General features: G+C 38.1%; 1 protein-coding gene across 2 annotated transcripts in view; it reads right to left on the reverse strand.

The window, feature by feature from the left end:
* Nucleotides 1-13,913, reverse strand: part of LOC141444789 (cytotoxic granule associated RNA binding protein TIA1-like) — a 289,186-nt gene that overhangs the window by 200,888 nt on the left and 74,385 nt on the right. For both annotated transcript variants that reach the window (XM_074110436.1, XM_074110437.1), the window contains exon 2: nucleotides 9,847-9,886. In XM_074110436.1, the coding sequence (XP_073966537.1) occupies nucleotides 9,847-9,886 (40 nt within the window). The remainder of the gene's footprint in view (nucleotides 1-9,846; nucleotides 9,887-13,913) is intronic.

The following is a 13,913-nucleotide window of genomic DNA, read 5'->3' on the forward strand; positions in this document are numbered from 1 at the left end:
GCCGTTTCAGCGTGAAGAAGTAACAAACATACTCACTCACTTACAATCTTTTACATTTATAATATTAAGTATAGGATTTTCAAATTTAAATTCAACTGCTGGATCAAAAGCGTAGCGAAGCTGCGAGTAAACACACGTCAAGAATAATTAAATCCGACACAGGAATAGCAAATAAGGTTATCATTGTTTTTTTTCGCAAAAACAATTTTTCTCTACTTAACGAACCTTGTAATTGTCAGAAACAGGTAATACAGCTAATGGAACGAACGCGGTATTCTTTTTGGATTGTTTGTATGAGGGCACTGCCTGGGGCTTTTGGTAAACACAAACCATCACGGCAAACAAATAATCTCTCTTACTTAATATAACTAATGTTTATGCGCAGCTTTGCACGCGTAAAGGTGCTGATATGCTTCTATTACTATACATCATTACTCGCAATAACGTGGACATGAAAGTTTAATGAATAGGGAATATTACTGCAATGTTCTGCCACCAGAATGCAGCACTAGCACAAACCGTCGTAATCAAAAATAAAATAAGTTTATTTGAAAAATAATACAGTGTTTGACACAATTTTTTGAATGTCTTAAATGTCTTTTGAATCCTCCTTTAAAAATCGTATTATTTAAATTATTTTTTTTGGAAACTTTTAAGTTTTTTGACGAGCGGACGGCCAAGTGGTTAGAGAACTTGAAGCTTCGTTTAAGGTCCCCGGATTGATTTCCGGCCGGGGCATATATTTTTATGAATAATACGAATGTTTGTTATCGACTGTTGGACGTTTAATTTGTATTTAAGTAAGTATTTATCTATATAAGTATTTTTATCTGTTGCCTAGTACCCATAGTACAAGCTTTGCTTAGTTTGGGACTAGGTCAATTGGTGTCAAGTGTCCCATGATATTTATTTATTTAAATATAGCTCTATCGTTACTATCGACGTAAATATCATGTTATTTTGTTACTAATAAATATGTCATGGTCTGTCATGGCGACAAACTATAAAGAGAACTGACGTTGTTTACTGTTTGTGCTACTTTAGTCGCCCCCTGTGTAGAGTTTTACGTAATATTCCGTATTGATTTCTTACCTGTTATTTAGTTTGTATACTTCGCAAGACAGTCATGAATAAATTAAACAGAGATTTATTGTGTAGATTTATTAAGGTAAATGTGAAAAGGAATAAACTTACCACGGAAAATTTAGATAATAAGTTTTTGCTAAAAATTTCATTTTTAATAGAAGCTTTTTTGCTGACTGTTCTTTTTGTTCACTGTACTTGTATTGTCAGCCAAACTACATTTGCATACCAAATTTCAAGTCGAAGCCATTAACCGTTGAAGAGTTCCGTCCTGCGGAGACGATCCTGGCTGGACTACCAGGATGTCACCAGATTATTGTATTGCCATGCAATTGACATAAGTGTATCAAATTTCAAGTCAATAAAACTACTGAAAATTGGTCTTATTTAACTTGCAAGATTTGATTACAGACAGATAGACAGACAACGGGACAGGTGAAATCTAACTCTGTGTTTAATTTATTTCCGTCTTGCTTGAAGTATAAAAATTAAAATACAGGTAAGAAATTAATTAATCAATCTTTGGAGTCATGTCCATGTTGTTGCGAGTAATGATGCACATTTTGTCCGATCTCTGTATGAACTAGTTGCCTACAAATCAAAATGCCTAAATATTATGCCTACAAAACAAAATGCCTAAATATTTTGCCTACAAAGCAAATTGCCTAAATATTATGCCTACAAAACAAAATGCCTAAATATTTTGCCTACAAAAAATTGCCTAAATATTATGCCTACAAAACAAAATGCCTAAATATTATGCCTACAAAACAAAATGCCTAAATATTATGCCTACAAAGCAAAATGCCTAAGTGATTGCATGCCTTCTACCTCTAGGTAAATGGTCTACTTGGTAATAAGACTACCGAACAAAATGTCTAAGCTTGAGCGTTCACTTGTAATGCACATTCTAGTGAATGTTACATTACAGGTACAGGCTTAGTATGAGCTTCCTAGTGAGCATTTAAGCAAACATGATGACTATATCTTTCAATTGCGTTAAATTACTTAAAAATGTGATTTTTTCACTGTTTCAAGTTTAGATGTTTCAAACATATTTGTTTTTACACGATACATTTTTGGCAAATGTACTACCTCGAAGGGCCCCGCGCGTGAGCTCTGTCACCCAGGTACATCCAGCGCCGTGTTTGTGTTGAACACGTTCTTGCCGAAAGCAGGGCTGGTAAGTTATATGTGTACCATGAATTTTACACCGCAGGCGTCGGCGCATGGCAAGAGAGCCAGCGGGTTGGTATTCTTTTTCAAATTCAAAGTCAAAATATATTTATTCAATTTACTTAGCCTATAAAAAGCTCTTATGAATTTCAAAAATTTACCACCGGTTTGGAAAAACCTGTTGAGAAGTACTCGGCAAGAAACTCAATGACTTACATCACAAGTCCACAACACAACACAAGTTCGCCTTTGCCTTTGTACATATATTTCATTGTTTGTCATCTGTGTTTGTTTACTTATTTTGTACAATAAAGAGTTTACATACATACATACAAGTATAACACAATATTTTTAATACAGTATCGTCAATGCGTATCACAATTTTTTCCAAACATCAATGATATACTCACTAATTTTATAATAAACCTTAAATATTTATTACTATCTTAATGACAATAGATTTTAATTTTGTAACTGTTTTGATCGATTAGTTATATTTTTTTAATTTTGTTATAAAAACGTACCTAAGTAACCTAGTATAATTATTTATGTAAAAACTATACATACATCAAGTGCAAAGATATCGATACGGTTAAAGTAAAAAAAATATGTATATCGTGTATACATATTTTTGTCACTTTGGACATGTATTTGGCAATATAGGCATGAAATTAACAGTTAAAAAAAGACAAAAAGAACTAACCTATACAATTTCCCAGAAACGACCTTTTGGGTTTGACCGGTTTGCAAGATGGAACTTGAAGCTTCCCGGTATTCTTAACCTTTGGCTTATTGACGTAAGCAGAAAAATTACATATTATTAAGGTCACATTATATTGTTACATATTGTCTCGTGAGACATATTGATAAATACATAGATTACTAAAAGATTTAGATTTAGATTACTAAAAGGTTCAAATCACGATTTTAAGCCAGGGGGGCTACTACGAGATTCGAAAATCGAAGTCCGTCTCGTACCGTCCCTGTCACTCTCGTATTAAATAATATTAGTTTCACTTTCTGCCAAGTTTCTTGCGGCGCATTCTTCATGGCGATGATGGTCTTTCCGAAAGCGCTGGTAGTTAAAAAAATGACGCGTAAAAGTGCCCGTTGCGACCTATTTACTGAATAAATGATTTGAATTCTGTATGTGAAGTTCTGTGTGAATAGCACGAATGTTTGTTCTCGGGTCTTGGATGTTTTAATATGTATTTAAGTATGTATTTATCTATGTAAGTATTTTTATCTGTTGCCTAGTATCTATAGTACAAGCTTTGCTTAAGAATTTGGGACTAGGTCAAGTGGTGTCAAGTGCCCCATGATATTTATTTATTTATATAAATATGTTCATCCGTTGTTGTCTGCTATCCATAGTACAAGCTTTGCTTAGTTTGGGACTAGGCCAATTGTCAAGTGTATTTATTTATTTAATTTGAATTTATTGAACCCGCCCCCCTCCCGTGGCCCGCGCCGTCGGCGCCTTGATTTCCCGGCGGCCGGCCGAGCGCGCCCGAGCCGCTTCGGCCCGGAGCCGAGCGCCTGTTTACTGCGGTGGCGGTCAAATGCTGATAACGAATGCGTGCCCTGTTAGACTAACGTTAGATCCTCGTGTACGGACCTGTGAGTCGCTTCATCTCATCATTCTTCTTCTAATGAGTCTAATTATACTGAGCGGCAAAAAATCTAGCCCTCAAATATAATAATAATATGAAAAATGAAAATGAAAAATAGTTTATTCAGTATCTTACTCAATTTAGCAGGTTACAGGTTGGTGCCTCCTTTTAAGTATTAAGATACCTGTGTCAGGAGACACCGCTCCTCCATCAAATGTAACATTTACATGCACAATGTGTTACAATTTATACTTAATATTAAGTTAGGAAAATAAAAGCAAAATTTTTAAAAACTAAAATTAAAAAATTAAATAAAATAATAATAATAAAACTCTTTATTGCCATAGTATAAACAAGTGGATACAAAATACGCATATTATAATTAGGTACAAAATAGGTCTACACCTTGACGATGGGTGCCGGTCTCAGCAAATGCTGGCTCGAGTTTCCAGCGCTGGTTTTCAGCCCAGACCCTTTGGCAGGGGTGGCCGTAATTAATACATATTAAAAAGAAAAGTAATTAAAAGAGCGAAAAAAAAAACAACAATTACAAAACACTGTGCAATCTATTTTAAATATGTGTGTGTGTGTGTGTGTGTGTGTGTGTGTGTATGTGTGTGTAGAAATAGGTAATTTTGTATATAATAGGTAATGAGAGAGCCAAATTTTGTGCCGCTGAGTGTAGTTTGGAAATAAGTATACATTTTTATTTATATTTTATTATTATTATATTCTATGTATTCTATCCCTATTATATTTTCCCTTTCTTGGATGCAGCTTTACGATGATGTGTTCACAGCCAGCCATCTTGGTCGGAGCGCCGTTCACCTTAGCAACACCCAACTAATTGCACATCAAATATTCATCTGTAAGCGTAATTAATAGTGGATGGGGCCGGCTGTACTGCGGCTAACTGTCTGCTAACTAACAGTTAAACTATAGCCAGTAAAGTAGACGAGAATAGATAAGTTATGATCAAACTAGAGTTTACCCGCGGCTTCGCACGCGTAAACTATTAAATCTGGTAGGTATTTTACAAAATTCCTCGAGGAATTCCCAAGATTTATATCGTGATCTTCATTGAGGTCGTGTTAAGAATAATTGTACAAAATTTCATGACCTAAACCCAGCGGTTAAAATTTCAAGATTTTATCCCTATCCCGTGGAAATATCGGAATAAAAAGTAGCCTATGTGTTTTTCCAGACGTCCAGCTACCTACATACCAAATTTCATGACTACGCCCAACGGTTGTTATTTCGACATTTTATCCCTATCCCATCAGACCAGTTGCTTCCTAGACCACTTGGTACCAGCTACTTTTTAGACGAAGTGATACTGTACCAAATTTAACAGAAAATAAACACCGCATATAACCGTGGTTTCGTAGTACCACCGGCCCTAAATCAGCATTTGACTGCTTGTTTGCGGATAAATATTCATTGTAATAATGGGTCGACCCTTCGAGACTCTGCTCATTAACATGTTACATGTTAAATATCTTCGCTTATATTATTAACCTTACTAATACAAGTGCGTAAGTTTGTGTGTGATGTGTTTGCGTTAAGATAAGTTTAGGTTTTTGTAATAATTATAAAATGTAAAATACATAACCTAACCAAAAAAAAGTTGGGGAGCCCCCGACTTGATCACTTCAAAGTTCAAAATGTCAAAAACGGCGGAGCCAATTTTTATAAAACAGTCTAATAACCATCAAATAAAAAAAAACGCATTCAAATCGGTCTTTTAAGAGCTACGGTGCCACAGACAGACACTTAGACAACAGCGGTCAAACTTATAACACCCCTCTTTTTGCGTCGGGCGTTAAAAAAAGTACAAACTAAATAAAATATATTATAAAAACCTAACCTAGTTTGCCGCCGGTAGCGGGGCAGGGCCCAAGCTACCAGTGGTCAGGGCGTTCACCAAAGATGTATAATCCAAGCCAAGCTCTGGTGGAAACAGCTGAGCGGCGCCAGACGAGGTGAATGAAGCGTTTGTACTGGTTCAAGAAAAACACATTATTTGCAACACACGCACATTATTGGTGAAAACGCAGCCGTATCCCGGATTTTATAATAGTTTAATTTGAATGCCAAACTAAAACGGCTATATGAGCAAAGCCACGGCTTAAGACTAGTCCTCTAACTCAAACTCTTTATTATTATAATTTTTTATTCGACACGATAGCAAAATTAGCAAACGAGCAACTGGGTCCCTGATGGTAAGAGATCACCACCGCCCATAAACATCTGCAACACCAGGGGGATTGCAGATGCGTTGCCAACCTACAGGCCTAAGATGGGATACCTCAAGTGCCAGTAATTTCACCGGCTGTCTTACTCTCCACGCCGAAACACAACAGTGCAAGCACTGCTGCTTCACGGCAGGATTAGCGAGCAAGATGGTGGTAGCAATCCGGGCGGACCTTGCACAAGGTCCTACCACCTGCAAAATTGCGTTAAATGTAGTGATGAAGACCACACACAACGCTAGAAAATAGAAGAGCAAGCCAATTTGTACAAAAAGCCTTATCAGCGTTTCATACGCAAATCCCAGTGAATCTGCATTTATCCCCCCCCCCCCTCTCCATCAGTTAATCTAACCATCTAAACGAGGGCAGGGAGGCCAGGGTAAAGAGGAAACTGAAAACAGCTTAAAATATAACTTTTTAACCCCCGCCGAAAAAAGGAAGGGTGTTTAAAGTTTGGCGTCAATATCTGTGGATGCGTTTTTAGGGTTCCGTACCTCAAGGGTGAAAAGGGGGTTTTTGAATTTGAATTTCAATAAAGGGTGAAAACGGGACCCAATTACTAAGACACCGCTGTCCGTCCGTGTATTACCAGGCTGTATCTCATGAACCGTGATAGTTAGACACTTGACATTTTCACAGATTATGTATTTCTGTTGCCGCTATAACAACAAATACTAAAAACAGACACAGACATACAGACATTTATGTAAAACTTATGTTATAATTTACAACACCTTTTTGGACCGGGGTTAAAAGTTATTTTCATGTATTTTATGTTTCTTTTGACGTAAAATCACCAATAAGACGCCATTTTGAGGTTTCAAACAAAATGGTGTCTCCGTCTGGTAACCCCGCAGGCCAAGCACGGCCGGAGGAGATTTATTCATCGCAGTCCGCCCTTTCCGCGTCCTGCAGGACCGTGCTAAACATGCAGCCTTGAGCTGTTGTATAATTTTAGAAATTAGACGATTTTCGGAAGATTTAGACTTGGGTAGATTCTATAAAAAACAATGTATTTAGTTCACCATGCTATGCATGTTAGGTGTGCTGTGGAGTCTAACCATCTGGTAGCATGGTGAACGGTTGCTCTGAAGATGAGCTCTGGTTGAGTTCGAAACGCGTCATTGTAGTGTGGTGGTGGTGATAGATGGGTTTGTGTGATTTGTGTGTGTTCTTACAGTGTGGAGGTGGAGGAACTGCATGAACACACATATCTTGCATAAACGTAGCTATCATAAGGTCGCGGGTGAGCAAAGAAATTATTTCAGTTCATTGTCCCATCGTAATTATTAAAAAAATGTTTGTAGCGTGACAGGCGACGTCAGTTGTGTTCTAGGATGGCGTACATTGATAGCAGTATTTATTTTGTATGAAAAAAGGAAAATTCAATTCAATTATTTTTAAAAGTCGCTGAACTAATGTTGTTGAGTTTGACGAGGACGATTACATCACATGCCACACCCGGTATGTATGTGTATTTTTGTTGCGTTTTGATTTTCTGATCTACGTTGATGCACCACCTGCTGTAAGCTAGTCCTTCCTTCTTTCTGTAAAAAAATGCCTGGGAGAGATCGCTCTTAAGCGATAAGGCCTTGTAATTAAAATACGAACTGAAACATGGATGCACAGAAAAAAATCAGAAAAAGAGACCAGCGCTGGGAATCGAACCCAGGTCCTCAGCATTCCGTGCTGCGTGCCATACCCCTACGCCACCACTGGACAGTCTAGAGTCTCATTTCAGCCTGCTTTTTTCGTTCTTAGTCACTTAAGCATCGACATTAGCGACATCTATGTTTTAGCTCTCATCGAGAGACGTCAACGCTCCTTCGGAACTAACCGCTCACCCGGACAAGAGATGTCGCTATTAAGAAATCAAATTAAGATTGTTTTTTGGAGTCTTTCTGTATACCTGTTTTCTGTATCGCTTACTATTTCTGGTGTACAATAAAGAGTCATTGTATTGTATTGTAAAGGATCTGGGACATGGGCCAGGCCCTCTCGTTCTGATAGGAGACCTGTGCCCAGCGTGGGACGTAAGCTAGAGACAACTAAAGTTTCCACCATCCCCTACAATAAACGGCACTGTTCGCGACTGAGGGCCTACTCCGAAGTTCGAAAATCGAGGTTCGTATCGTACCGTCGCTCTCACTCTCATTTCAAATAACATAAGCGTGAGCGGGACGGAAAGACACGACGTTCGAATTTCGCACTTCGTAGTAAGGCAAGTTTCTACCGCGCAATATTTTCTTTCCATCAACGTTTCGTGGCGGCTGTTTTTTTAGTTAATTAGAGTTTTTTACTGACTGTACGGCCGCGGGCTATTGTACAGTCCGCCATCGTCAAATCAGCAATTTGAGGGATAATTAAGAACAAACGTGTTTTTATATCGTGAGCGCCGGTAATAAAAAACAAACCGGCAAGTTGTTTTGTTTGATTTGTTGCTGATAGAAAAAAAAACTAACCAACGCGGTAAATCGTTTTCATTTCATAGTTCAATACCTATCTCTATAAAAACCCCCGACAAAAAAACGCCAGCAAAAATATAATAAAAGTAAAAGTAATTATGCACTACCTAGCTTTTGCCTGCGACTTCATCTGCGAAGAATTCGTTTATCCCTATCCCGCGGGGACTATGCTGATTTCCCGCAAAATTCCCGCGATTTTAAAGTTGAATTTTTCGCAAAAAATCAATGAATCGAAAAATCGTCTTAGCAAACCCCTAATGGTTTTAAAAGACCTATCGAACGATAGAAAGAAAGAAAGAAGAAAGAAAGAAAGAAAGAAAGAAAATACATTTATTCACAACACAAGACACAACAATAGTATTAAGTACAAATAGACAACACGTAGGAAAGTATGTGTCATTGCGGTTGGGAATAGGTAGGGTAATAGGGTTGGATGAGAAAAAAAAAACACCCCTCTATACGTCTATGGGAGGTACCTACACTAACCACCACCTACAAGGACCACATGGTTAGCCACACGAGCAAAGGTTCAAATTTAACTGTTATGCATGCAGTTAGCGCTGAACCAGTGATTTGTGGATCAATTAATGAGACCCCGGCCCCGGATCGATCCGCCGGTTCCGGTACCTGCAACTAAATGGCAACGGAAGGGTAACCCGGATTTTGGAACTTGTTACATGGGGGATTGATTTACTAGCTTTTTATTAGCCCAGGGGCATGTTTTGTTATTTTGGATTGCTGGAGGAATAAGGAACTAATTTGTTTCTACTATGGAATCATCGATATCTATCTATAGACTGCATGTTTCTTACATCAAAACGGCGTACAAAATTGGTTCACAGTGCGGTTTTATGAACCTCGTCGGGGGGCAGGCAAGGAGCACTAACTGCAAAAGAAGATGGGTGGAATATCAACCTTACGCTGCTGTGCATTATGTTTGATTATCCCTCTTGACTTTAAGTGACGTGACGTTGTCGCCGACGGTTTGACTAAGTTTGTTGACGTCCGTGACAGGGGTTGTGTCAAAGTAAATATTGATGATTGATTCGCCGCGCGTTTTGTTCCAAACAGTCAGTCTAGTGCCGTAAGGTAAAACTGGCCAAGTGCGAGTCGGAGTTTGCATGTCATAAAACAATAATGCCAATAGACGTGTCTGTCAACTTAAAATTTCGACTTCAGCGACATATTCATTTGATAGGAACTTGTTTAAAAATTGATAGACCACTTATTTGGCTGATGGTACATTAAATTACTTGCCTTTACTGGCGGCAGGCGGCGCGGGCGCAGCGCTCAGCGTCTGAAACAAATATTACAGCTTAGAAAAGTCCAAAATTCTATTAAATTTTACAGTTTTGGTTATGAATAGAATTGGCGTTTATTTTAGTTAAACATGGTTACGAATTAGTCGTTTAATATTTTCTATGTACAAAATAAGAGTAAGATACCAAAGTATTGGTGATTACATTATGTACGGTCAATGACTTTATTTCATGAGTAACCGGAGCTTTTTCAAAGGAAAAGTCATTAGTTACGATTTTCCTTGTTAATTAATGCGATGTCACTGACGTTTATTGTGAAATGGTTCCATGATGGCTCATGTATTAAACTCCTTGGGTGTACATGGTTATAATTTTAGAGACCATTATTATTTTTAAACTCCGACGCAAAAAGGGTACCAGAGTGCCTCATTTAGATCGGTCAGTTTGGGAAAATCTTAAACTATAAGGCATACGAAGATCTGTTCTTAGAAACCATGTCATCGATTTTAGTAACAAGTAAAACTGCATTGGTGCATGGGAGAAATTTGTGCCTAGACTCCTGTCCAGTGGTGGTGTAGGGGTATGGCACGCAGCACGGAATACTGAGGACCTGGGTTCGATTCCCAGCTCTGGTCTCTTTTTCTGTTTTTTTTTTGTTCATCCATATTTCAATTTTCGATGAATTTTACACCAGTTACTACTTAGACCATTTACTACATAGACCAGCTGCTTTTTAGACGAAATTAAATGATACTCCCGTCTATATTAGTCTCGTTAAATAACCGTTTATATTTATGATATAGCCTCACAAATTATAACTAAGTAGGTACGAATATATATGTACTTAGAATAGTCCACATTAAATCTATACGTTAATAGTTAATACCTTTTGGCATCCACATTTTAAGATAACGTGAATTATGAAGAGAGTCGTACTACATTCCCGGCAATGTTAGATCACTTATAAAACCACAGAAGTACATGCAGCAATGTAAGAATACCGGTGCGATGTTCTCGTACCATACAAATGAAGCTCTCGCTATAACAACATGACAAGACAAGACCTTATTAACTTTTTCGCTACATTCAAAGGGAATTTCTGTTAAACATACCAAGAATTGGGGCTTGTTCAAATTGTACGCCGTGGGCGAGGTCCGTGCCCGTTGTCGAGGACGAGACGGGGCGATGCTGTGACGGTTGTTTATGGGTTTGAGTCATTCTAAGGACCACACTCACAGGTGCTACTTGTTTTCATAATCAAGATATAAATATTTGATATTTGTATGTTGCATGTACAGCAGAATATGCCTGGACATCAAATTGTATACCTATAACAACCATAATAATATTATGTAACCATATTCTATGCAAATAAATAGATTATTATTATCATTAATTAATTTTAATCCTCCTATAAAACTACCTTGAATTTTTATTTCCTTACTGTCAAGGCGTGTTTTATTAACTGCCATTGCTGAAATTAGATCCAGGCCGCAGCAAAGGAGATGATACTAAATTTATCTGTGGTATGTACTCGATAGCGACGGCGTAAATTATTTGTATGGAGAATTGTACAGCGCCTCTACAAATAATTTACGCCGTCGCTATCGAGTACGGTCACTGTAAACTGATGGTAGTGGTACAGCTCATTACCTAATAGTCTAGTAATAGACCCCATACTATTGTACCTAATTATCTCCATGCCATCTAGAACATCGAGACGAAACCCCTTGCCGCAATAATGTAACACTTCATACGAATCCGAGTCTAATAAAGAATGATTTGATTCTAACAGTGTGGAGGTGGAGGAACTGCATGAACACGCATACCTTGCATAAACTTAGCTATCGTAAAGTCGCGGGTGAGCAAAGTAATTATTTTAGTTCATTATTATCAATTCGGTCTAAATTAAATGAATGAGGGCTATCGTTCTTTGCCTTTCTAGATGGCGCCACTGTTGCGTGAGGTTTTTAACTGTACGGGCGTGAAAACAGAGTTCATATTTAATACACCTTAAAACCATATCATAAAAATATCGAGCAACTGGTGTTGCGTAGTCCCGTTTTGTTCGGAAAAAAGGGAGGACAAAAGTTTCCGAAAGACAAAACTGTCTCAAAACACAGACATTCATTGCCCCGTAACGCATAATTGCCATAATTAATTTCAGGTAATGCTAAATATTCACAAAATTATTCTAATTATAAATAAACCCGCGTAGCTCACCCAAAAACTACAAGGTTTGACATTTCGGAGACCTCACGCTACACTAGCGCCTCTAGCGTCGAATTGATACGCAATAGCCCTCATTGAATTGGTTACAAGCCCAGCCCAAGCCTTTTCATTCTGAGAGGCTTGTGGTCAACGGTGGAACGTACAGGCTGCGATGATGATGGCGCTGACGTGAGTGACGTGTCGTGCCGTGCGGGCGGTGGCGCCGCGGCGCGCTACACACGGTAACGAGCGTAGCCGGCGCCGCCACGAGCGACGGCGAGGGTCAGAGTTTTCGATAACAAGTGACTCCTAGGAAACCACTACCTTCTACCCGTGGCTTCGCTCCGTGAAACAGGTGCCAGTGGAATTGAATACAGAAAGTATCACGGGACAATTGACACCAATTAACAACAATATCCAGGGTCCCAACAAAAATACCACAAGACTCATCACGCGAAAACACGAGTCGAGGCGAGTTCGAGATACGAGTGCCGGTACTATTTGTGATCAAGTGCGCTGCTAAGCAGACTTGACAACCCACACTTCAGTCTACTCGTAACCACGGCCGCTGTAATGTGGTCGAAACGTCGAGGTAAATATTTCTCGTGTGTTTTAGCGTGATAAGTCCTGTTTGTGGTTTTTTGACTATGAGTGAAAATCACGAAAGTTTAAAACTTAATATGCATGAATATTTTTGACGTGATCCAAAATTAGTATTTCTACTTCTAGCTCAGTTAATGCTGGACTGGACATGTATTTACTCATTTGTCGAAATTACTCAGAATAATGTTGCTGTTTCAATACATCAATTTCGTGATTGAATTTCAATAATGTATGGAAACCGGTAAATTTTATGTGACTAATTTCGACAAATGCATTAGCTAAGCTAGACACACTAATTTTGGATCACGTTCAAAATTACACCCTGTAGGTGGATAACCCATACAGTAATTACTATATCAAATCAATTCAAATCATCAAGTATGTACAGTCCAAAAAATATTATAAATGAAACGGATACAAAATGTAGATCTATTGTCAAGAAGACATTAATATCAAAGGCGTATTATAAAGTTAATGATTATATCATGGACAGGGATATTTGGAAATAATTCCGATCCGCATTAGCGATCCCTTCAAATAGCGAACCTACTGTGTTAAAAATAAAGTTGTGTTAAATACTTGTGATGTATACAAATATACCTCGTTGAGTTTCTTGCCGGATTCTTCTCAACAGACGTTTTTCCGAGCCGGTGGTAGATTTTTTTTGACATTCATAAGTGATTGTTATACTTAGCCTAAATTGAATAAAGATATTTTGACTTTGACTTTGAGTCGCCACCAGATAATCACGGAGCGGCCAAGGTGGTCAAAAGTCGGTAACATGCACTTTATTATTAGGGTATTAGAGTTCATGTATCGATATTTTTGACCATCTCGGTCGCTTCGAATTATCTAATAGAGACTATAAACGACAACTGTTAAATAAGCATACTTTGCTTGTACTTGTTATTATACCGGGTGTCGCCTGTAATACGAGCAAAAAATTAAAACAAAGATTGTCCTCTTCAAACTGAATAACATTAGTTCAGCGACTTATAAAAAGAATTAGTTTTATTAATTTTTATTACACTTTTAAGTTTATTCGCAGAAGCAATGTAAAGCAAAATGCTTGATGTTTGTAGCGTGACAGGCGACGTCAGTTGTGTTCTAGGATGGCGTACATTGATAGCAGTATTTAATTTGTATGAAAGAGGGAAAATTCAAAGACCCCATTATTTTAAGTCGCTGTTTGTTGTTCAGTTTGACGAGGACGATCTATGTTTTAATTTTTTGCTCGTATTACAGGCCACA

Source organism: Choristoneura fumiferana, chromosome 30 (genome assembly GCF_025370935.1).
Source record: "Choristoneura fumiferana chromosome 30, NRCan_CFum_1, whole genome shotgun sequence".
Classification (NCBI taxonomy): domain Eukaryota; kingdom Metazoa; phylum Arthropoda; class Insecta; order Lepidoptera; family Tortricidae; genus Choristoneura; species Choristoneura fumiferana.